General features: G+C 42.4%; 1 protein-coding gene and 1 long non-coding RNA gene across 3 annotated transcripts in view; one reads left to right on the top strand and one right to left on the bottom strand.

Annotated features, from left to right (window-relative positions):
• Positions 1–26,729, top strand: part of LOC134349413 (dedicator of cytokinesis protein 2-like) — a 732,270-nt gene that overhangs the window by 639,692 nt on the left and 65,849 nt on the right. Inside the window, exons 39-40 of the mRNA XM_063053680.1 lie at positions 5,320–5,409; positions 6,798–6,902. Of these exons, the coding sequence (XP_062909750.1) occupies positions 5,320–5,409; positions 6,798–6,902 (195 nt within the window). The remainder of the gene's footprint in view (positions 1–5,319; positions 5,410–6,797; positions 6,903–26,729) is intronic.
• The window catches only part of LOC134349415 (uncharacterized), a 194,429-nt gene that overhangs the window by 111,280 nt on the left and 56,420 nt on the right, over positions 1–26,729 (bottom strand). The gene's annotated exons all lie outside the window — the stretch shown is intronic.

The raw sequence follows: 26,729 nt of genomic DNA, 5'->3' as shown, positions 1-26,729 counted from the left end.
GGGAACCCAGAGGATGGGCAAGGGGTATAGTCAGAGGGACAGAGGGAGAAAAAGGAGAGTGAGAGAAAGAATGTGTGTATAAAAATAAATAACGGAAGGTGTATGAGGGGGAGGTGGGGCATTAGCGGAAGTTAGAGAAGTCGACGTTCATGCCATCAGGTTGGAGGCTACCCAGACGGACTATAAGGTGTTGTTCCTCCAACCTGAGTGTGGCTTCATCTTTACAGTAGCGGAGGCCGTGGATAGACATGTCAGAATGGGAATGGGATGTGGAATTAAAATGTGTGGCCACTGGGAGATCCTGCTTTCTCTGGCGGACAGAGCGTAGGTGTTCAGCAAGGTGGTCTCCTAGTCTGCGTCGGGTCTCGCCAATATATAGAAGGCCACATCGGGAGCACCGGACGCAGTATATCACCCCAGCCGACTCACAGGTGAAGTGTCGCCTCACCTGGAAGGACTGTCTAGGGCCCTGAATGGTGTTAAGGGAGGAAGTGTAAAGGCATGTGTAGCACTTGTTCCGCTTACAAGGATAAGTGCCAGGAGGGAGATCAGTAGGGAGGGATGGGGAGGAACGAATGGACAAGGGAGTCGCGTAGGGAGCGATCCCTGTGGAAAGCAGAGAGATGAGGGGAGGGAAAGATGTGCTTAGTGGTGGGATCCCACTGGAGGTGGCGGATGTTACAGAGAATAATATGTTGGACCTGGAGGCTGGTGGATGGTAGGTGAGGACAAGGGGAACCCTATTACTAGTGAGGTGGCGGGAGGATGGAGTGAGAGCAGATGTACGTGAAATGGGAGAGATGCGTTTGAGAGCCGAGTTGATACTGGAGGAAGGGAAGCCCCTTTCTTTAAAACAGAAGGACATCTCCCTCGTCCTGGAATGAAAAGCCTCATCCTGAGAGCAGATGCGGTGGAGACGGAGGAATTGCGAGAAGCGGATGGCATTTTTGCAGGAGACAAGGTGAGAAGAGGAATAGTCCAGATAGCTGTGTGAGTCAGTAGGCTTATAGTAGACATCAGTAGATAAGCTGTCTCCAGAGACAGAGACAGAAAGATCTAGAAAGGGGAGGGAGGTGTCAGAAATGGACCAGGTAAACTTGAGGGCAGAGTGAAAGTTGGAGGCAAAGTTAATAAAGTCAACGAGCTCAGCATGCGTGCAGGAAGCAGCGCCAATGCAGTCGTCGATGTAGCGAAGGAAAAGTGGGGGACAGATACCAGAATAGGTATTGTTCCACAAAGCCAACAAAAAGGCAAGCATAGCCAGGACCCATACGGGTGCCCATAGCTACACCTTTAGTTTGGAGGAAGTGGGAGGAGCCAAAGGAGAAATTATTAAGAGTAAGGACTAATTCGCTAGACAGAGCAGAGTGGTGGTAGAGGGGAACTGATTAGGTCTGGAATCCAAAAAGAAGCGGAGAGCTTTGAGACCTTCCTGATGGGGGATGGAAGTATATAGGGACTGAACATCCATGGTGAAAATAAAGAGGTGGGGGCCAGGGAACTTAAAATCATCGAAAAGTTTAAGAGCGTGAGAAGTGTCACAAACATAGGTAGGAAGGGATTGAACAAGGGGTGATAAAACCGTGTCGAGGTATGCAGAAACGAGTTTGGTGGGGCAGGAGCAAGCTGAGACAATAGGTCTGCCAGGACGGGCAGGTTTGTGGATCTTGGGTAGGAGGTAGAAACGGGAAGTGCGAGGTGTGGAAACTATAAGGTTGGTAGCAGTGGATGGGAGATCCCCTGTTGTTTTCGTTTTTAAAATCCCTATGATACCGTTGGTTTTCCCAGGTTTCCTGCCAAATTTTATCAGGTTTTCCCATGGTTGCCTGTTGTAAATTATCCCCAGTTTAAGAGAGTATGAGGAAAGTCAATCAGGGTTTCATGTGACAGAATAAGTCACAGGAAAGTAAATGGGGGAAGAGGATTGATAGGCTGTTTTGAAACCTGGTGAAGACTCAAAGGGGCAATTAGTCCCCTTTTCGGTTGTAAGAAAATGTGAATTTTGCAGTCCTTTCCTTGTTTGGCCTCAACTTCAGAACCACAAATGCAGTTTTCTTTTAAGTGCCCTCTGAAAATGGGTATTCAGTTAAAAGATATTCAGGAATAGATAATAAATGCTGGCATTTTGAGAATGTCGAGACTGCAAAAAAAAGAATATAACCAAAAAAACTGTTTGCTGGCCTCGGTTGAGCTTACAGTCAGTTTCTTCATTCAGATGTCTAGCAGGGTGGAACACGTGCCCCTGTATTCTTCACTGTGACTAACGCACACACAAATAATTTAAGTTATGTCTTTACTATGAACATTTTAAAGGAAACAAAGACATTTTGTTCCTCTGGAGATTTTCCTTTAAGGCCTTATCAAGTCCAAAAATTAATTGTTTTTATTAGCTATAGTGGCAGCCATTTGATTTACAAAAGGCAGTCAGAAAATTTGCTTTAGTGTAATATACTAAATTGTGGAAGGTTATCAAGAATACAAGAGAACTTAACAGCTCTTCTTCAAGTAGGACCATGGGATGTTGGTTTAGTGTCTGACCTGAAGGACTGTCGGGCAGTGGACGCAGTGACTTTTTCAGTGTTGCTGTACCCTCAGAATGGATAAGCCATTTGCACAGGGAGCACTGCCCTTGAGGATCTGGTATGACTATGCTACTAGTCAGACAAACTGAAAGTGAAATTCTACCTGCTTTTGTTCACTTCATGGAAATGCTTCTGTTTTTATAAGCAATCTTGCTATTCTGTTTCTATTTATTTTTTCCATGTTGCTTGGTATCAGTTTATATACAGTCTTTCTATTCATTGTTGTATCCTCCACGTGAGATTCGAAAGGAGAGTAGAAATTTCTGGTTGGGTCTATGGGGGTGAATTAATTCCCCAAACTGTTGACGTAGCTAAAAGAGACACAAGCCATTCACTAGGTGGAGAAGACAAAGCGAAAAAAAAGGAAAATTTAATAAGGCAGGCTTTGGGACCCAATCTGCACCAATCCTGATACAATTGAGGACCAAACATATGCCAATCAGGATGGCTAAGACAATTTTGCCAACATATGCCAGCCAGCATGGGTGATACATTTCTGGACAAAACATATGCCAAACAGCATGGTTAATACAATCTTGCACCTGACATGTGCCTGCAAATAAGAGTGATACAATTCTGTGCCCAGCATGTGCCAGTCAGCATGAGTGATGCAATTAGGACTCTCGGCAGTAATTTCAACTTGATCTAAGCACTAAGGACTACTAGTCTTGGCAGCCATGACCTTGCATACACGTGAAAATGCAATGCATATAGTCAACCAATAAATCCATCTTTGCAGTTACAGTCATGGGAAACCTTTCAGGCCAAAAAATATATGGACAGGCCAAAGCAACAAATTACTAAGCTATCGTTACAAAAAATGAAAGCAATAAAAAATAAGAAAAAAGTCTTGGAAGAGTCATCTCAACAATCTCAGAACCCAAATGAGTCAATTAAAAATGGTTGCAGTGCAATCACTTAAAATTTGCATTCAATTCAGCAACCAAGTTATAAATCAGTAAGGTCTCACGAAGTGTAATCAGGTGATGATAAGATAACCTAGTTTTAATGACGTGTATTGAGAGATGAATATTGATCAGTGTACCAGGGAGATTTCCTTCTCCCTTTTCTTGTTTTTTTCCTATTGTTCTTTTAGTGCTTTGGGAGCCTTTATACCTCCTTCAGAGGGCAGTTATGGCCATAGTTTAGCACAGAACATAGAACAGTAGAGCACAACACAGGCTCTTTCTCCCATGATATCTACTCCAAACATAATGCCAAATTGCACTAAGTATCTAAGGAGATACAAGAGACTGCAAATGCTAGAATCCGGAGCAACACACAAACTGCTGGAGGAACTCAACGGGTCAGGCAGCATCTATGGAGGGAAATAGACAGACAATATGTTGGGTCAAGATGATTTATCTGGAAGCAGATCCTTTATCAGAATGTTGATATGCAGGTAAAGTGCCTTTACCTGCAACTTTGAACTTTCTTTTCCTTCCATTGATTCTGCCTGAGCTGTTCAGGTTTTCCTGTGCATTGCATGTAAAGTAGATTTCTTCAGTGTCCATGAACAAATGTACATGAAATTTCTTCAGCTTGGTTTTAACATTTAAGACAAGTCTGGATAGGTACATGGATGGTAGGGATATGGAGAGCTGTGATGCCAGTGCGGGTTGATGGGAGGAGGAGGCAGTTTAAAAGGTTTCGGCATGGACTAGGTGGGCCGAAGGACCTGTTTCTGTGCTGTGCTTTTCTATGACTAGATCTAGATCTTCTCAATCCCTGCATATTCATTTGTCTTTCTAACAGCCTCATAAACACCATTTGTGTATCTTCTTCTGTCTCTACCACTGTTAGCCTGTTCCAAACACTCTGTTAAAAACTTGTGCCACACATCTCCTTTGAACTCAGTTTACATACATGTCCTCTAGTACTTGGCATTTCGACTGGGAAAAAGGTTTTGACTGTCCATCCTGTATAAGCTGTCATCATTTTAGAAACTTATATCAGGTCTCCTCTCAGTTTTGAATGTTCCAGAGGAAACAATTCAACATGTCCAACCTCTCCTTATAGTTTATACTCTCTAAACCAGGCAGCATGCTAGTAAACCTCTTCTGCTCCCTTTCCTAAGCCTCCACATCCTCCCTCCAATGGGTGATGAGAATTGTGCACAATACTCCAAGTTCAGACTAACCAATGTTTTATCGAGCTCCAACATGACTCCCTTACTCTTATACTCACTGCCCCTTGTTTAATATCACCTCTGAAAGACATCACCTCCTGTAGGGCATCATTCCATTGGTCATCAGCACTCTGGAGTGATAGCTTGTGGTTTTGGAATTACCTCCTCCATCTCCTGGTTTCTTGTGCTCTCTTCAACTCTTTATTATATATCTCCAACTATCTCCCAGCCTGCCCAAAACAGATATTGGCAGGGAGTTCTCTTTTTCCACTGCCCTGCTCACTGTAAGGGACTCTTCCTCAACTGAGATACAACTAATCTCCACAAAATGAAGAGCTGTTTGACAACTTACAAAATAATAATGAGTTGTAGAATCACAATGCTAGACATTGTACGTCCCAAAATCCACTTTTAATTTGAAAGTAGGCTCTTCATTAGTTAGATGTATGTTCAGTCCCAAATATATGAGGTGAAAAGATAGAGCAAAAGTGGTAAGAGGAAGTGGAATGGTTTACTAATGTATACACCCACCAGTCCTCCATTAAATTACTCTACCTGAAATGGTCACAGCTCAGAGACCTCTTGCTAATGAGACTGCTTCTCTTTTAGATGTGGGAGGAAGCCTTGAACCTCTGCAAAGAGCTGGCAGAACAGTTTGAAATGGAAATTTTTGACTATGAGCTTCTCAGCCAGAATCTGGTAAGTTTCCATGAGCAGCCTGCTGTGACAAAATGCTTCAAGATGCCAATTCTCAAGCTGTCAGTTCCAAAACATTTTTAAAAGCTCTAAAGAATGTTTCTCTGGAATCCATTGGCTGCCAGATATATGTTAGGTGCATATATTTCCCTCATCAACTTTCTTGCCTTTTGTTCTTTCCATAATCACTGAACGGTGCCGCAGAGTCTGCTAATTCCTTGAGGGGATTGTGTTGGTATCCACTGTAGCAGACACCAAGGATGTTAGTGCAACCTGAAACACAGCCTTGCTTCATTGTAACAGTATGATCAGTGAATACAGCTGCAGGCCCAATTACATTTTTCTGGGATAGAATTTCCACACAAGTGTGATGATCATGTGGACCAGCGGTGGTTCCCAGGCACAGTGAAAGAGAAATATGTCCTTAATATTTTGTGGGAAAACTAAGCCCTTTGATTACTACTTCTCCCTGCTCAGGGCTAATTGGATGTTGAAGGCTAGTTTCTGCAACATCTCACCTTAGTATAATGCCCCACAAGTCAGGCTAAACAGTGAGCAGACTGTTTGGATATTTAAAGGGATAGTTCTCCACTGCCTTCATCCTCTCAAAGCACTGATGTAAGAATTTAGCAAAAGGGACTCAATGTCAGTCACTTTGCCTTCAACAAGACCATGGGTGACATTTACTTGAATTCCAATTCATCTACACTTTCTCCTTTCCAACGCTTTGCTGTACTAAGATATAGTCTTTAAGAGCACTCTACCACAGAGATATGCAGAGAGCTGGAGTAGGCTTAAAAAGTTTACCTTGTTCTGTATGAGCACATTTACTTCCATTGTCCTGACCCCACTATTCAGAGATGAAAGGTGAGGGGCTGAAGAAGAAGGAATCTGATAGGAGAGGAGAGTGGACCAAAGGGAAAGGGAAGGAGGAGGGGATCCAGGGGAAGTAACAGGCAGGTGGAAGAAGTAAAAGGTCAGACTGGGGAACTGAGGAGGTGGGAGTGGGAGGAATGTATTTACTGGAAGGAGAAATCAATATTCATGCCATCAGGTTGCAGGGTACCCAGACAGAATACAAGGTGTTGCTCTTCACCCTAAGGGTGGTCACATCTTCACACAAACAGAGGCCATTGAGCGACATGCTGGAATGGGAATGCAAATGGGAATTATAGTCCTTGGCCACTGGGAAACCCCGCTTGTGGCAGGCGGTACAGAGGTGCTCAACAAAACTGTCTCAACAATAGTTTGGTTAGACATAAAAGTCTGACATTCACAATGTAACTAAAGTGCTGAGTATTTAGAAAAATTATAAGGATAAAAGCATATTGCTCACAATGTTATACTTATTTCTTCATAAATAACTGACATCTTTGCTTGTCAACCCACAGAAACAGCAAGCCACGTTCTACGAGAACATCATGAAAATCTTACGGCCAACTCCCGATTACTTTGCTGTTGGTTTTTATGGTCGTGGTTTCCCACTATTCCTCAGGGTGAGTCTTTGATTTCAGAATTTTGGGAATCAGAATGGATATATGGTGTTGTGCAAATTCATCAAGCAAAGATGGGCAAGAGTGATGAACGGGGAAAGGCATTTGCAATGTGGTCTAAGACATACAGTTTAAGCTTGCCGGTATTTAGATGGGTAAAAACTTTGGCTCATTTAGTACTGGGTGTTGGAGCTTCACCTTTTAATGATTTGAGGAACCATTAAGTGAACTAATGATGAAACAACATAAACAATTTCCGCAGAAAGTCTGGATTTCCAGCATCTGCAGAATCACTTGTGTTAATGGTGAGACAGAGATGACGGGCAACAATGCACACATAGAACCTGAGAGGGTTTCAGATGAGTAACAGCAAGAAGGTGAGAAATTTCAGAGAGTCAAAGTTAGATTTTGGGAAAACTTTGGAGGTAATGTTGTGGGATCTTGAAGAGAAGGCATTTGGTTCATTGTCTGACTATGATGAATAGGTAAACAGAGAAACAGGTGAGTGTGAACCCAATCAGCTGAAGGAGGGTGACAAAGCATTACAGGTGAGCAGAGCAGTCAGTTACAACAAGGGCTACAAATGGCAGGCACCCCAAAATGAATAACTTTAGTACTCTATAGATGTGGGAAACTTAATGATAGGGTTCACAGAGAGGATGAATATAGATCTGAAAGCAAAACACTTATTGAGACTATAGGGAGGAAAGGGAGCTCCATGCTTGGAGGAACTCAACTAGTCAAGCAGCAAAGGAGGGGGGAAAAAGACTGTCGACCTTATGGGTCAAGACACTTCATCTGGACTTGCAATGGGAGGTTAGACTCCAGCTATAATTTGATAGGTCCCGTGGATTATAAGTAATTTTCCTGAGAAAAAAATGATGTTGATGGCAGTAACAAGGTTGTGCCAGAAGAGAGAGAATTGGTAATATTATTAACTATTTGTGATGGACAGAGTGAAGGTGCATGATGAAGTAATCCCCCAATCTATGTCATCCTTTGCCACAATAGCAGGATTTCCTGGTGACTGCCCATTTCAATTTGACTTCCCACTTCCAATTCAGTCCATGGCCTCCTTGACTGCTGTGGTGTGCTACACTCAGATTGGAGAGCAATATCTCACATTCTGTGTGGGTAGAAGACTGTAATCTGATGACATGAACATTGATTTCTCGAACTTCCAGTCATTTCTCACCCCACCTCTTTTTCCATTTTCCATTCTGGTTCCCGTATCACTTCTTCTCTTCCCCGGCAATAATCTCCACCTGGTGCCCCTCCTCCTTTCGCTTCTTCCATGGTCCACTGTCCTTGCCTCTCAGATTACTTCTTCTTTAGCCCTTCACCTCTTCCACCTATCACCTCCCATTTTGTACTTCTACCACTCCCCCATCCACCCGCACTTCTCCCTCACCTGCTTTCACCTATCACCTGCCAACGTGCTCCTTCCCCAGCCCCTACCTTCTTATTCTAGCCTCTTCCTCCTCCCTTTCCAGTCCTAATGAAAGGCCTCAGTTCAATTGTAGACAGTTTCTCCCCCTCCATAGCTGCTGCCTGCCTTGCTGTCTTCCTCCACCACTTTGTGTGTGTTGCTGAAGAGTCGCAGCATCTGCAGAATCTCTTGTGTTTTATCCTCTGTCCTTTGCTCCACTGAGTCCATACCAAACAGCAAGTTCCCAATTATACTAATCCTGTGCTTAGACAGTTTTATTCTTCCCATATACTGCATCCATCAACATAACCTCTCACTTACACATTTAGGGGCAATTTACCGTGGCCAATTGATCTAACACTTGCAAATCTATGGAATGTATGTGGAAACTGGAGCACCTGAGGAAACCCACATTGTCCCAGAAGGATATGCAGGCCCCACACGGGGAGTACCAGAGGTCAGGACTGAAATTGATTGCTGGAGCTATGATATGTCAGCTCCACTACCAGCGCCACCGTGCTGCCTTAGTGTTGGTTCTCAGTATTCTTGATAACTTGCTAAAGAGTCTCCATCATCGGTCAACCCACTGAATCAAGATTTCTTCTGAAGTAACACACACGAAATGTTGGAGATCTCAGCTGGTCAGGCTGAGTGGACAATAGAGAGGCCGGGGTGGGAATTTTGTTCACTGGAAGGAGAAATTGATTTTCATACCATCAGGTTGGAGGCTACCCAGATGGTGTAGGCTACCCAAGGTGTTGTTCCTCCACCCTGAGGGTGGCCTCATCTTGGCACCAGAGGAGGCTACAGATCGACACATTGGTATGGGAATGGGAATCAGAATTACACCCTCCAAACCTGATGGTATGAATCTTGATTTCTTCTTCCAGTGAACAAAATTTCCTCTATTCCACACTCTGACCTTTTAGTTCTTCTCATCTGCCTATTACTTTCCTTTAGGTCCCCTCCTCTCTCTTTTTCTCCTATTGTCCATTCTCATCTCCTATCAGATTGTTTCTTCTCCGACCGTAACCTTTCCCATCCACCTGACTTCCCCTATCACATTCCAGCTAGCTTCTTTCCCCTTCCCCAACCTTTTAATTCAGACATCTCCCCCCTTCCATCTCAGCCTTGAAGAAGGGTCTCAGCATGAAACGTTGACTGTTTACTCTTTTCCATAGATGCTGCCTGACCTGCTGAGTTTCTCCAGCGTTTTGTGTGTGTTGGTTTGGATTTCCAGCATCTGGAGACTTTCTTGTGTTTCTAAGATACATTCTGGATTCTTTTGAGACCACAACATCTGACTCATTCACCACACTCTGTGATACTCAGCTAGAACAAAGAAACTCTGATGTACGTTTGGAATTTATTACATAAATTTCCTCTAATTTATCATATATTAAACCAGTTCATGTCTTAGTGCTGTAAATTTTCCACTGGGATATAAATGGGAAGCGATGCCTAAACTTACACTGATTTTGAAAATGTCTATCTGTAACCCTAATTTATCAACAAATATCATGGGAAAAATGTAAATATCAGAATAAGTATTCATAACCTCAGGAAAGGGCCACGTTAATGATGAAAATTAAATTTTCAAGCCATCTAACCAGTATTCACACACATTAGTGAGTAAAGAACCTGTTACTGGGAAGGTTTTCTAATTTTTATGTGAGTCATTCAGGAAACATAAAAATGTATTAACAGACAGACAATTGAGAACAGGCCTTGATATGGATAATTTCTAAAGTCACTTCAAATATCACAATAAAATACCATGGAAAGTAACTTTGCTCCTTGATTCTGAATTCAATTTCCCACATTATGAAGTGTGTCGAAAGGGTAGGGGAGAAAAAGAGCAAAAGAAATTATTTGGTGTTCAACGTTACAATGAGTAGAGAGAATATAGCTCAGGGCATACAACGATGGATCATCTGTGATTGGAAAAGTGGATTTAGGGAGAATGTGACACAATATCCTCACAGCAATAGAATATATTCAGACAGATGATAGAAAGGCTGGAGACAAAGCAGAGTTATTTAGTGGGAATCTCTACTTTTCATATGAACCAGAAAGTGGGTGGGAGTTGGTGACCTAGAGATTCTGTCATGTAATGCAATGATTTAGTGTACAATATGATCAAATCTTTAAAATGCAGAAAAAAAACATGTGGGAGATGCTCAAAAATGAATTTAACTTGGCATGTTTCCAATACATCTCCCAAGGGAACAATTCTTACTTTGCAAATAAATCAGCCTTGCACATCACATAGATAAGACATATAACATGCAAAGAAAGTTGCATAAAAATTGTAAACTCTTTTGTTGGGGAGTGAGAAAAGCAAAGGAGGTGAGAAAGTTACTGATACTGCAAGAAGGGAAGAAGAAAACCAATTTTAAGGAAAGCCTAGATGAACATGACCAAATTGCACTTACCGAGTCATAGAGCTTCACAGCATAGAAACATGCCCTTGACCCAAAGCTGACCATACTGGCGAAGTTGCTGAACTGAAGCAACCCTGGAATTGGCCATGTCATTCTAAATCTTGTTCATGTCCAATTGCCTTTCTAGTGTTGCAATTGTACCCATCTGTACCACTTCCTCTACCACTCTACCACTTCCTCTGTCATTCTTATTATAGAAGAAGTAGAATAATGAGGGGAAATATCTGCTCTTTGAAAACAGAATGGAAACATTGCAAATGGAAACATGGAAATGAGAGTCTTGTTAATGAACTAGCATCAGAGTTTACAGTGGATAAGGTTCCATTTCCAGGAAACCAGTAATGGCTGCGGCTTATTAAAATTAAATTGTTGCAAAGCCTCACTAAAGTTGAGGTTCTGCAAGTCCATTCTGAACCTTATTGGCTGCAATGGGATATTCTGAACATCACACATTTACTATTTCATTCGAATTAACATATTGTAACATCAGCAGAATTTTAACAGGGCTTCAAGGGTTAAGTTACAAAGGTAGATCCATCAGGTTGGTATTCCTTGGAATTTAAAAGGTTAGAAGCTCATTCTGTGTTTATTTAAATTAATTAATTGAATAATTTGACCTGGAATTACACGCCGACTACAGTTCTTTGCGGGAATGGGACCTACTCTCGGGGTTCCATAATCGGCCACTATTCGACATGCCAAAGGCTCGGCCTAAGATTTCGGCATGGATTCAGAAGCCTGGGGTCTCAAGGAACTGGAGACGGGTGGATCAAGGGTCGGTGTCGCCACAGGAGACCCGTGTGTCATTGGGGGAAGTCGGAACATCTGCTGTGTGCCTGGGGACCCGGGATCCTTGTGATCTTCAGGCACAGAGCTCGAAAAAAGCAACATAATGGACTTTTAACATCGTAAACCAGCAAGTTATTTGTTATGTCTCCCTGCTCATTGGAAAATGGAGTCATCTCTTTCTCCCTTATTAGGAGAGAGAGAGCCTGCGGCATGTTGAATTATCGAGTGAACAATGTAGTCTTTAGTGAACAACACAAGTCTGTGTCTTTGCTATTGCTTTGCTCAAGCTTGAGTGCTGGTAGCAGGTGCACTTTATTTTTGCCAGTGGGGGAGGGAAATTGTTGCTTGCTGCTGCTTACACGCGGGAGGGAGGGGAGCTGGTGGGGGGGTGAATTTGGGGTTCTACCATTTAACTGTCGTTCATTCTTGGGGCACTCCTCTGTTTTTGTGGACGGTTGCGAAGAAAAAGCATTTCAGGATGTATATTGTATACATTTCTCTGACATTAAATTGTACCTTTGAACCTTTGAAATGCCTTCTGTTGATGGGAAGCCTGGTTATGTAGATCATAATCTTAAAATCAGAGTGAGGACATTATGTATAAAAGTTAGGAAGCTCGTTTTCATATAAAAAGGTCTGAATTTTGAAACTCTCTCCCAATTATCAGTAGATATCTGTTCAACTGGTGTATTTATTTGGAGTTCCATTGATTTTGGCTATCCAAAGATGCTAAAGGTCATGGAAGGAGGACAGCACTAGGAATGAGATAAAGGTTTGAGGGCTAAGTGGTCTATATGGATTCCTATAACCACAATCCGCACCTGAAGGCAAAAGTATTCTATAATTTAACACCTGTTTTGAATCAACTTAAGACCATAAGACCATAAGACAAAGGAGCAGAAGTCGGCCATTCAGCCCATCGAGTCTGCTCCGCTATTTCATCATGAGCTGATCCATTCTCCCATTTAGTCCCACTCCCCTGCCTTCTCACCATAACCTTTGATGCCCATTTAGTCCCACTCCCCCACCTTCTCACCATAACCTTTGATGCCCTGGCTACTCAGAGACCTATCAATCTCTGCCTTAAATACACCCAATGACTTGGCCTCCACTGCCGCCTGTGGCAACAAATTCTATAGATTCACCACCCACTAGCTAAAACAATTTCTTCGCATTTCTGTTCTGAATGGGTGCCCTTCAATCCTTAAGTCATACCCTCTCGTACTAGACTCCCCCATCATGGGAAACAACTTTGCCACATCCACTCTGTCCAAGCCTTTCAACATTCGAAATGTTTCTATGAGGTCTCCCCTCATTCTTCTAAACTCCAAGGAATACAGTCCAAGAGCAGACAAGCGTTCCTCATTTGTTAACCCTCTCACTCCCAGAATCATTCTAGTGAATCTTCTCTGTACCCTCTCCAATGTCAGCACATCCTTTCTTAAATAAAGAGACCAAAACTGCCCACAGTACTCCAAGTGAGGTCTCACCAGTGCCTTATGGAGCCTCAACATCACATCGCTGCTCCTATACTCTGTTCCTCTAGAAATGAATGCCAACATTGCATTCGCCTTCTTCACCACCGACTCAACCTGGAGGTTAACCTTAAGGGTATCCTGTACGAGGACTCCCAAGTCCCATTGCATCTCAGAACTTTGAATTCTCTCCGCATTTAAATAATAATCTGCCCGTTTATTTCTTCTGCCAAAGTGCATAACCATACACTTTCCAACATTGTACTTCATTTGCCACTTCTTTGCCCATTCTTCCAATCTATCCAAGTCTCTCTGCAGACTCTCTGTTTTCTCAGCACTACCGGCCCCTCCACCTATCTTCGTATTGTCAGCAAACTTAGCCACAAAGCCATCTATTCCAGAATCCAAATCGTTGATGTACAATGTAAAAAGAAGCGGTCCCAACACGGACCATTGTGGAACACCACTGGTAACTGGCAGCCAACCAGAATAGGATCCCTTTATTCCCACTCTCTGTTTCCTGCCAATCAGCCAACGCTCTATCCACGTATGTAACTTTCCCGTAACTCCATGGGCTCTTATCTTGTTAAGTAGCCTCATGTGTGGCACCTTGTCAAAGGCCTTCTGAAAATCCAAATATACAACATTCACTGCATCTCCCTTGTCTAGCCTACTTGTAACTTCCTCAAAAAATTATAATAGGTTTTTCAGGCAGGATTTTCCTTTAAGGAATCCATGTTGAGTTCTGCCTATCTTGTCATATGCCTCCAGGTACTCTGTAACTTAACTGCAACTTAATAGTTTGTGTTACTCTTTAATCCAGGAGCTGAATAATGTGACGCTCAGAGACTGATAATGCTGATATAAAAAGATTGAGGAAATTTGCAAGTAGTGTAATTATGTTCCCAACATTTGAGCTTCCTGATGTTTTAATGTGCAATATTTGCTTTACATTGCTTATTGCATGTGTACCTTGGGATGCATTTTAACATCGTATCATTAGCAAAATATATTAACTTATGAGAGGAGGTTAGCAGGCTGGAATGTGCAGAGGAAAAGAAGGCATTTAACATTAATGATTTAAAATGATGTGCTGGGCAAGTTGTAAACCATTCTTTAGGCTTTTTCTCCCTCATTCTTGTTGCAATTGGTAACTGTATGTCTTGAACTCAAATCCACCCTCAAAGTGTTTAAGAGGCAGAATTTTCATAGCCACTCTAAGCTCATAGGGCAACTACTCGATGATCATAGAAATAGTGTTGCAGTTAGTCTACCTTTCTTGACTTCCTTGAGCATATATACTTGAAGAACTGCAAGCATATAAGGACACAGCTACACTGATGGAAGTGAGAGAGGCAAAGGAAAGTCCATTGTTAGAGAGCAGAAAATGAAAACATTCTTTTGTTTTCTTACTTGTGTATCCTATTAACTAGTGGAGCAGCAGAACTTCCCAACATTCTACCGTTGACACTAACCGATGAAAAATGCCGTGGCAGTTTAGTTGCTTTGGACGTAATGGGTCAAGTGTAGACGTCACCCATCTGAGTACACAAGTTGCTGAAAAAGGTTATAAAATGCTTAAGGTTCACTTGTTTCTTCCTTTGCTAGTCCAGAGGATGGATTAAACCAGGAGTCATAGAGCCAGAGAGCATGGGAACAAGCCATTTGCCACAACACATCCATTTCAACTAATGGGCACCATCCGTATTTATCCCATCCACCGAGACTTGGCCCATAACTTTCTATGCTGAGGCAATTTTAATGCTCCTCTAGACACTTGTTAAAGTATTATCAGCAACTCTGCTTTTACCACTCTCTCTGGCAGAACATTCCAGGTATACACCTCCTCTGGGTTCCTCTGAGCTCCACTTTAAATCTTTTACTTTTCTTCCCAAGTGTTGTAGCATCCAATATCTTGTTGACACTGCAGACTAATTTTTGCAATTATTTGCAGTCACTTGTACATCCTAGAAGTTTTGTCAGGAATATAGTAAAACTGTTGTGTTTATACTGTACCAATTTTGTTCCAATCTAAACCTACCTTTTTTTTGCAATAAACATCTTGCATGATGGATGCTATCATTAAAATTACCAGCCTTACACCCTGTATCTTTCCACTGGGGATTATTTACTGGTGTGGAGAACTACAGCCTGCTTCAGCCCTTTATTCTGGCTATTAGAAGGTACTTGCTGACAAATGGGATATAAAAAATTATCATTACTCAGGTTCAATCCTTAATGAATAAGCTCACATGCCTTGAAGGAACAATCTGTCCATAGTGTCTCTGTGGAAAAGTTGTGAACTAACATAAAGGATAAGGAGAAAAGAATCAAGTGAAGCATTATAATTGCGGCATTCATCATCCCTAATCCCTGCTTTGTGAATTCTGGCTTTGATGCTGTTCTGCCACTTCACCTTCCTAAACCCAAGAAACAAGACTTGTTTTGTATTTGGGTGACTGAAGCCCAAGTACCTGTAGGTTTTGTGATGAAGGTACTTGCCTCCCCTTTTGCTAACTAGCCTGCCTTTGGTATTGACACAGGAGGGTAAAGCAATGAACAGGAAGACAGACACAATTGCAGTTGACAACACGGATTGAACTGGGACTTGGCAGAGCATGAGGCAGGAGCTTTTGAAGAAAGGAAGAGATAATTAGAATGCTGTAAACAGTCATATAGTTAAACAGCACAGAAAGGCTCTTTGGCCCAACTGGTCTATGACAACCAAGATGCCCTGTCCAACCTGCTTCCATTTGTCAGTGTTTAGCCCATAACCTTCTATACTAGAGGTGTCAAACTCATTTTAGGTCACGGGCCGGATTGGGCAAAATGCGACTTCATGCGGGCCGGATCAGTTGTGCGCGCACGTTCGCCCACAGCTTTCATTGCCTTCGTTTTTTCAACCTGCTCTCATGTGTCTCGGTCTCTGCTATAACTACAAAGTGTTTCACTTTACGAATTTTGTTTCTTATGAAGATTGCATAGCAAGCATTATTTTTATTATTGGTATTAATTTACAGTCGTAGGCTACAAGAAAGTTGCGATGAGAGAGAAAAAACAATGCTATTTTGGCTAAGATTGTTTTGTGAGCCACACACTTTCCATTAATAAACCATTTGAAATTGAACATTAGCAGACACAAATGTAGACCTAACGAAACAAATTGTAAATGTAGGCTACACAACTGCACCTACTTTTTATTAGCCTGCTTCCAGCAATCAAATTCACACAATGAACACAGTTAGCCACTAATTTTTATTGAAGAGATCACACTTACAATAATAGAATGGTCAGAAAATGAATGAATTACAATATTATGACACTCAATATTTCATAATGCATTTTGCATACACGTCACAGTGCATCGAACGTGTCACTCATTTTTCACTTGCTGCTTCCAGACACCTAACATCTCTTGGCTTTAACCAGCCTGTCAACATCAGGGACCAGTTTCTGGGCAGTTGTGATTTTCATTATGTCATTTAGATGTCTGTGTGTCAGCTGCCAGCGCAGTTTGGATTTGTTAATGTTCATTATGGAGAACACCTGCTCACAGAGATATGTTGTCCTGAACATGCAAAGGATCCTTAAGGCAAGGTCTGTCATCTTGGGGTACATCGGTCCCAGGTATTGATAGAATGAGTCCAGACCCACAGTCTCAAATTTATGTTTCAAAGCCGAGTTACACTGAATTTCAATTCGTTCCATTTGGAGTTCCTTCAGCACATCTAATGCTGCGTTGATGGCAAACGGCGAGCAAAATAGTGAGAATTCCTTCTCGAGCTGACTGCAGACTTGGAAACGATTCCGAAACTCACTCTTCAGCCGTGATATTTTGTACTTGTACCTGTCCATGTTGTCATTACTCCCATGAGCGACACGCACAGACTGCAAAGAGGGGAAATGAGCTGGGTTGCTCCGGGATAGTTGCACCTCCCACAGGCCTAATTTAATTTGAAAGGCACAATTGCTGTCGTAGTATTCCGTAACAAGTTTGTTGTGGCCTTGCATTTTAACATTAAGCACATTTAAGTGCTCTGTTATATCCACCAAAAATGCAAGATCATGAAGCCAGTCTGGGTCATCCAACTCTGCCACTGGCTTTCCTTTCTCGTTCAAGAATAGTCCAATTTCCACACGTAATTGAAAAAAACGTTTGAGCACAACCCCTCTGCTCAACCAGCGGCCTTCAGTGTGGTAGGGTAGGCCGTGTCCAATATTACTTTCCGACAAAAGAGTGTCAAATTGCCGATGGTTGAGTCCCTTGGCTCTAATAAAATTTACTGTTTTGATTACTACATCCATGACATTGCCCATTTTCAGGCTCCTGCTACATAACGCTTCTTGGTGTATAATACAATGGAAATTCCAGAATTCCTGGTCTGGATTCTCTGTATGAACTTTCTCTCTGAGTTTTGCAACAACACCTGCCTTTTTCCCAACCATGGACGGTGCGCCGTCTGTTCCCACACTGACAGTGTGACTCCAGTCAACCCCCAGTCTGTCCAAGGCCTCGACGAGGCTGGAGAAAACATTGTTCGCCGTTGTGGTGTTTGTCATGGGCACCATCTCCACAAACTCCTTGGTAACGGTCAAAGTTGCATCAACATCACGAATAAATATTCCCAATTGAGCTACATCAGTCACGTCGGTGCTCTCATCAATTGCAATAGAGAAGGCAATAAATGACTTCACTTTGTCTTTTAGTTGACTGTTCAAATCTCCTGCAAGGTCCCCGATTCTCTCTGCCACAGTATTTCTTGACAAGCTGATATTACCAAAAGTCTGCCTCTTCTCAGGGCACACCAGCTCAGCCGCTATCAGCACGCATGCTTTGATGAATTCCCCCTCTGAGTATGGCTTCAGCGCAGCAGCTATTTTGTTGGCAATAACATAGCTGGCCCTGACAGCTCCATCATGAGTCTCTCGACTTTTGGTGAACACTGATTGCCGTTTTTTTCAGAGCTGCTTCAAGCTTGTTTACCTTTTGCGTTCTGAGCCGTCCTGCGTACTTGTCATATTTTTCTCCGTGTTATGTCTCATAGTGTCGTTTGATATTGTACTCTTTTGCCACAGTCACTTGTTGAGAGCATAGCAAACACACAGGTTTGCCGTTGACCTCACAGAGGGAAAAACAATCTTTCCAATTATCGTTGAATATCCGACCTTCGATGTCAACTTTTCTTTTCTTGGAAAGCATTTTGAACCACAGCGGCAAACAGTCTCAGCCTTGCTACAGGTGTTACTTACCTGAGTACTCTGTGTGTTTATACTGTGTCTGACGATGTACCTGGGGCCCTGGTGGTCTTCAGTGCAGGGTGGTAGGTGCTTATGCACAGCGGGTGGTTAACGGCCGCCTATTGTTTTCTGAGTACAGACAGCAAGCTGCCGGCACAGCAGGCAGCACACACAGCGATGGGAGAGAGAGCGGCTGCCACACAGATATATAATAAATGGTCATGAATATACTTTTTTTCCCCAAATCATGCTGTGGGCCGGATTGGACCGGGAGTTTGACACCCCTGTTCTAAAACTTTCCAACCTATGTACATCTCCAACTGACCTTTAAAAGTTGTTATTGCCCCTGGCAACTCATTCCACACCGATACCACCTTTTGTGGAAAAAAATTGCTCCACAGATTCCTATTAAATCTTTCCTCTCTCACCTTAAACTTTTGCCCTCTATTTCTTGAAAAAGTCTAGTCACTTTATCTGTGCCCCTCACAATTTCATCTCAGTTTCAAACTTTTAAATATCAAACTGTGCCTCCATTGAACAGTGGCTGTACTCATACAGTACACTAAAATCAACTAAACTTACTTCTGCAGCCAAGATGTTACACTGAGTACTTCTACACATTATTGTGGAGTTTATTAGTATTCAGATGTATGTTTATCCAAACGAACAATGTTGCTACTCACCAATGCTTTCATATTTGTTTTCTTATTAAGTCATTACTTCCCTCCCTATCCTTCACCAGGTTGATTGGTCCTTACCCTTCTCTCCTGAAGACACCAACTTGCTGAATAATGGGGTTGGTTAAGCCCTAGGAAAGGACTTTATTTTGCTCCTGAACCATGACACAGGACAATGAGGAATATGGCTGTGCAAAGCACCACAGAACCAAATCTGATACTCTCCCCAGTGGAAGACCTTTCAGGAACAGAAGATTAATATGGAACAATAGAAGGAATTTGGACCCCATTCCTCTTTCAGTAATAAGTAACAGTGGCATGTCAATGGTCACATCCTCTGAGGCTCAGAAGTTTGATTTCAGATCACTTTCTGATACGATCCTGGCACTGTTGTGTTTCAGCTGAGATATTAATCCAAGGGTTTTATTCCTCCGTTGGGTGATGCCAGATGACACGTTTCCCACATTGCAGCAGTAACAACAGACCTTCACCAGTTGTCATTTACTTTGAAATATTCTGAGCCTGAAAGAATTCAGTACCACACTCATGTCCTCTTGTTTGAATCTCCCCCATTCTCAATGGAAAAAGCCTATTCACATCATCTCTATCTATCCCGCTCATAATTTTAAATACCTCTATCAAGTCCCCCCTCAACCTTCTATGCTCCAAAGAATAAAGACCTAACTTGTTCAATCTTTCTCTGTAACTTAGGAGATGAAACCAAACCAGGCAACATTTTAGTAAACCTCCTCTGTACTTTCTCAATTTTATTGACATCTTTCCTATAATTTAGTGACCAGAACTGTACACAATACTCCAAATTTGGCCTTACCAATGCCTTATACAATTTCAACATAACATCCCAACTCCTATACTCAATGCTCTGATTAATAAAGGCCAGCATACCAAAAGCTTTCTTCAGCACCCTATCCACATGAGATTCCACCTTCAGGGAAATATGCACCATTTTTCCTAGATCCCTCCGTTCTACTGCATTCTTCAATGCCCTACCATTTACCATGTATGGCCTATTTTGATTAGCCCTACCAAAATGTAGCACCTTGCATTTTTCAGCATTAAACTCCATCTGCCTTCTTTCAGCCCACTCTTCTAACTGGCTTAAATCTCTCTGCAAGCTTTGAAAACCTACTTCATTATCCACAACGCCACCTATCTTATTATCATCAGCATACTTACTAATCCAATTTACCACCCCATCATCCAGATCATTAATATATATGACAAACAACATTGGACCCAGTGCAAATCCCTGAGGCACACCGCTACACACCGTCCTCCAATCTGACACACAGTTATCCACCACCACTATCTGGCGTCTCCCATCTAGCCACTGCTGTATCCATTTTACTACTTCAATAATAATGCCTAACAATTAGACCTTCCTAACTAACCTTCCATGTGGAACATTGTCAAAGGCCTTACTGAAGTCCATATAGACAACATCCACTGCTTTACCCTCATCAACTCTCCTAGTAACCTCTTCAAAAAAATTCAATAAGATTTGTCAAACATGACCTTCCATGCACAAATCCATGTTGACTGTTCCTAATCAGACCCTGTCTATCCAGATAATTATATATACCATCTCTAAGAATACTTTCCATCAATTTACCCACCACTGACGTCAAAGTCACAGGCTGATAATTGCTAGGTTTACTCTTAGAACCCTTTTTAAACAATGGAACTGCATGAGCAATACGCCAATCCTCTGGCACCATCCCCGTTTCTAATGACATTTGAAATATTTCTGTCAGAGCCCCTGCTATTTCCACACCAACTTCCCTCAAGGTCCTAGGGAATATCTTGTCCAGACCCGGAGACTTATCCACTTTTACATTCCTTAAAAGCGCCAGTACTTCCTCTTCTTTAATCGTCATACTTTCCATAACTACCCTTCTTGTTTCCTTTACCTTACACAATTCAATATCCTTTTCCTTAGTGAATACCGAAAAAAAGAAATTGTTCAAAATCTCCCCCATCTCTTTTGGCTCCTCACATAGCCGTCCTCTCTGATTCTCTAAGGGACCAATTTTATCCCTCACTATCGTTTTGCTATTAACATAACTGTAGAAACCCTTTGGATTTATTTTCACCTTACTTGCTAAAGCAGCCTCATACCTTCTTTTAGCTTTTCTAATCTCTTTCTTAAGATTCTTTTTACATTCTTTATATTCCTCGAGCGCCTCATTAACTCCAAGCTGACTATATTTATTGAAAATCCCTCTCTTTTTCTGAACCAAGTTTCCAATATCCCTTGAAAACCATGGCTGTCTCTCAAACTTTTAACCTTTCCTTTCAACCTAACAGGAACATAAAGACCCTGCACCCTCAACATTTCACCTTTAAATGACCTCCATTTCTCTATTACATCCTTCCCATAAAACAAATTGTCCCAATCCACTCCTTCTAAGTCCTTTCGCATCTCCTCAAAGCTAGCCTTTCTCCAATCAAAAATCTCAATCCTAGGTCCAGTCCTATCCTTCTCCATAATTTTATTGAAACTAATGGTATTCTGGTACATTTTTACAACAAACTTGCTAACAACCTGAAGTCAGACTCATTTAATTAACTTTCTAAATGGAGATTCTCCACTTTCCACTTTGCAATTCAAACACATGGCTCCCAATAATTTGTCCAAGTCAGTAACATAGCCATTCTCACACCATATTCTAAAATTACTACAAATTAAAAAATTTAAGGCCCAACTGAGCTACCTTCTGTCAGTTCCATGATATGGTAAGAGAAATACTGAGCTAAGGCATCAAGTCAATGTTGTTTCATCTGTTTTGATAGAGGGTCATTGAACTGATTGTTAGCTATTTCCATAAATGCTGCCTAGCCTGATGACTAGCCCCAGCATTTTCTTTTGGTAATCCTCTGTGCTATTTTCTCAAATGGTTGTCAGTCCCATTCAGAGAAATAGTATTGTAGTTCCAAGTTCAGTTGTTTTCTGCATCAGACAAGAGTACAAGTGCATTGGCAACTGACCATCTGTCCATCTAAAACACCCAACTTTCAACATGTAGACAGGCTTGAGCTGGAGAGAGCTGGCAAAAAAAGGTAGTCACATTCAGCTGGACCTTGAATGTTTTAACCAATTTTGCCCAAAGTGTTGGAATTTGGATAATCTGAAAAAAAATTTCAGTGACAGAATAGAAAGTGATTCTCCAGAAAAGATGGATGGAAGTGTGGAGTGAGGAGTAGGAATGTTTGGAGCTATGGCACGTGACCTAGAAGATTGGTTCAAAAAAATTAACATTTCCTACAAATGCAATTGCAATTCAGCGAGTTCACTTAAATAGATTTCTCCTCATTCAACACATATGGTCAAAGATTGTTTGACCTAAGACCAGCCCAGTATATTGAAATTTATACTTCATAGCTACGGATGAAAAGTGAGCTATATTCTTTCAACTGACGAAGGGTCTCGGCCCGAAGCGTCGACTGTACCTCTTCCTAGAGATGCTGCCTGGCCTGCTGCGTTCACCAGCAACCTTGATGTGTGTTGCTTGAATTTCCAGCATCTGCAGAATTCCTTGTGTTTATATATTCTTTCAAATTTTTCTCTGCACAAATATTTAATACAGAGATTTTTTCCATTGTTCAATGAATTAACCAACTCAAAAGTAATTCCAGAGGTATCAAAGGAAAAGTTAAGTGCTAGTATTCAGTTGAAGGATTCACCCTGCAGATTAAGTAATCTAATATAAAAATTGACTCTAAGTGCTTTACTAGGGGAGTGTTGCAACATTGGAAGAGCTATCATTTGGTCAAATCAAGTTCATACAATCCAGGTCATTTGCAGATGTTCACCTTGTGGAAAATGGAGAGTATTGTAACAATAGCTATGCTTCCAAGTTATTTAGAGCCGCAGAATCATAGAAAAGTACAGCACAGATACAGGCCTTTCAGTCTATCTAGTCTGTGCCAAACCATTTAAACTGCCTACTCCCATTGACTTGCATTGGGACCATAGTCCTCCATACCCTTACCACCCATGTACTGTCCCAAACTTCTCTTAAAGGTTGAAATTGTGCTTGCTTGCATGAATTGTGCTGGAAGCTCATTCCACACTCTCACAACCCGCTGATTGAAGAAGAATCCCCTCATGTTCCCCTTAAACTTTTCACCTTTCACTCTTAACCCTTGGGTTTTAGTGCCACGCAACCTCTGGAAAAAGCCTGTTTGGATTTACCCTATCTATACCCCTCATAATCTTGTATACTTCTATCAAATCTCCTCTAAATCTTCTAAGTTCCAAATCATACAGTCCTAACCTACTCAATCTTCCCTTATAATTCAGGTCCTCCAGACTCAGCAATATCCTTGTAGATTTCATCTGTACTCTTTCAAACTTAGTTACATATTTCCTGTAGGTAGGTGACTAAAACTGTTTACAATACTTCAAATGTGGCTCCATCAATGTCTTATGCAACTTGAACATAACATCCCTTCTCATGTACTCAATACTTTAATTTATGAAGGCCAACATGCCAAAAGGTTTTTTTAGCAACCCTATCTACGTTATGCCAATTTCAACCAATTATGGATGTGCATTTCTAGATCCTTTGCTCTACCACACTCCTCAGTGCCCTACCATTCATTGTGTAAGACCTATCCTGGTTGGTCCTTCCGAAGCGCAACATCTCACACTTGTCTGTATTAAATTCCATCTTCCTTTTTTCAGCCCATTTTTGCAGCTGATCCAGATCCCACTGCGAGCCATAATAGCCTTCCTCACTGTTCCAATAAACCCTCAATCTTGGTGTCATCTGCAAATTTGCAAATCCAGATCATTGATATAGATGACAAACAACAATTACCACAGCACCAATCCCTACACACTCCACTATTCATGGGCCTCCGGTCAGAGAGCCAGCCATCTGCTACTGCTCTCTGGCTTCTCTCACAATGACAATGTCAAATCCAATTTATTACCTCATCTTCAATTCCAAGCGACTGAACCTTCTTGAACAACCTCCCATGAGGGACCTTGTTAAGTGCTTTGCTAAGGTCCATGTAGACAGCAGTTGGCCCTGGCTTTTATGCTGCGGTACTATTCAGTCATAGTCATACTTTGTTGATCCCAGGGGAAATTGGTTTTCGCTACAGTTGCACCATAAATAATTAAATAGTAATAAAACCATAAATATTTAAATAGTAATATGTAAATTATGCCAGGAAATAAGTCCAGGACCATCCTATTGGCTCAGGGTGTCTGACCCTCCAAGGGAGGAGTTGTAAAGTTTGATGGCCACGGGCAGGAATGACTTCCTATGACGCTCTGTGTTGCATCTCGGTGGAATGAGTCTCTAGCTGAATGTACTCCTGTGCCCAACCAGTACATTATGTAGTGGATGGGAGACATTGTCCAAGATGGCTTGCAACTTGGAAAGCATCCTCTTTTCAGTCACCACCGTCAGTGAATCCAGTTCCATCCCCACCACGTCACTGACCTTACGAATGAGTTTGTTGATTCGGTTGGTGTCTGCTACCCTCAGCCTGCTGCCCCAGCACACAACAGCAAACATGATAGCACTGGCCACCACAGACTCGTAGAACATCCTCAGCATCGTCCGGCAGATGTTAAAGGACCTCAGTCTCCTCAGGAAATAGAGAGGGCTCTGACCCTTCTTGTAGACAGCCTCAGTGTTCTTTGACCAGTCCAGTTTATTGTCAATTCAAATCCCCAGGTATTTGTAATCCTCCACCATGTCCATACTGACCCCCGGATGGAAACAGGGGTCACCGGTACCTTAGCTCTCCTCAGGTCTACCACCAGCTCCTTAGTCTTTTTCACATTAAGTTGCAGATAATTTTGCTCACACCAGGGTTAATCGGTGTGTGCCTACGGTTAGTGGGGGTGTGGCCAGGGATATTCGGCATGTGCCTAGGGTTTGTGGGGGTGTGTGCCCCCTTGGACGTTAGGGTGAGGGTTAGGGTTAGGTTGAGAGTATACGGGCAGTGAGCAAATCAGCCCTCTTGTGCTTTTTGATCTCCTCATTTGAGATTCAATTTCACACAACCCTGCCACTTTGATCTGGCCCACGCCTTCATTAACAAGGTCCATCACTTCCCTTTCTTGGATCTTGCCCTTCCTGAACAAGGTAATCAGGTTTGTGGGGGTGTGGCCAGGGTTAATCGGGATGTGCCTAGGGTTTGTCGGGGCTGTGTGCCCCCTTGGACGTTAGGATTAGGTTTGAGTGTTGGGCTGGTGGATGTATATGAGTGACTGGCATTAGGGTTAGGGTTAGGGCTAGGGCTAGGGTTAGGGTTAGGGTTATGGTTAGGGCTAGGGCTAGGGCTATGATTAGGGCTACGGCTAGGGCTAGGGTTAGGGCTAGGGTTAGGGTTAAGATTAGGGCTAGGGTTAGGGGTAGGACTAGGGTTAGGGTTAGGATTAGGGTTGGGGTTAGGGGTAGGGCTAGGGTTTGGGGTAGGTTTAGGGTTAGGTTGAGAGTATGCGGTCCTTGAGCAAATCAGCGCTCTTGTGCTTTTTGATCTCCTTTTTGTGCTTTTGATCAGGGTTATTTGGGGTGTGCCTAGGGTTTGTGGGGGTGTGGCGAGGGTTATTCGGGATGTGCCCAGGGTTTGTGGGGGTGTGTGCCTCCTTGGACGTTAGGATTAGGTTTGAGTGTTGGACTGGTGGATGTATATGAGTGACTGGCATTAGGGTTAGGGTTAGGGTTAGGGCTAGGGCTAGGGTTAGGGTCAGGGTTAGGCTGAGAGTATGTGGGCAATGGGCAAATCAGCCCTCTTGTGCTTTTTGATCTCCTCACTTGAGATTCAATTTCACACAACCCTGCCACTTTGATCTGGCCCACGCCTTCATTATGGTTAGGGTTAGGGTTAGGATTAGGGCTTGGGCTGGGTTAGGGTTTCCTGGATGGCAGCAGCTGGAATAGATTGTAGTTGGGGTGACTCAGGTCCTCAAAGATCTAACGGCCCTTTTTACACACTTGTCCTTGTAATTGTCCTGAATCATGGGAAGTTCACAACTACAAATGCGGTGGGCTGTCTGCACCACTCTCTGCAGAGTCCTGCGATTAAGGGAGGTACGGTTCACATACCGGGCAGTGATGCAGCCGGTCAGGATGTCTCAATTGTGCCCCTGTAAAAAGTTCTTAGGATTTTGGGACCTCTACCAAACTTCTACATAAATGAAGATGGCTTAGCAATTCATGTATGTTCCAGAGACCTGAGTTCAACTTTAACTCTATGCATTTTCTTTGTGGTATTTTTATATTCGTCCCATGTCTGGGTGGTTTCTCCTGGGTGCTCCAGGTAATTCACAGATCCCAAAGATGTGGCGATAGATTAGTTGCCTCTGTACCCAAGGCCTTTACGATCTCTTTTAGTAGGAAAATAAGCTTGATGGCTTTTTAAAAGACAATCTAGTTAGTTGTCATTTGCACAGTTACAGTGAAAAGCCTATTCGGCAGCAGCATCGCAGGCGCATAGAAGCACGTAAGCAACATTCACAAAAAAACATAATTTAAACTTAAATTATGCATAAATCTGACAAGAAATAAAATTTGAACAAAAAGGACCAAGTGTTTAAAGTGTTCGTAATGATGCTGAGTACTAATAAGTCATTCTGTTTGTAGGGAGATAGCTGTTCTTCAATCTGGTGGCGTGAGGCTTGAGGCTCGAGGCTCCTGCACTCAATGGCCACATTACTAGGCACACCTGTACACTGACTGGCTTGTTATGCAAATACATAATCAGCCAATCAAATTGTAGCAACTCAATGTATA

This window comes from Mobula hypostoma, chromosome 7 (assembly GCF_963921235.1).
Source record: "Mobula hypostoma chromosome 7, sMobHyp1.1, whole genome shotgun sequence".
Taxonomy (NCBI): Eukaryota; Metazoa; Chordata; class Chondrichthyes; order Myliobatiformes; family Myliobatidae; genus Mobula; species Mobula hypostoma.
Note: the sequence above shows the minus strand (reverse complement) of the source record. Positions and strands in the feature narration are given on the sequence as shown.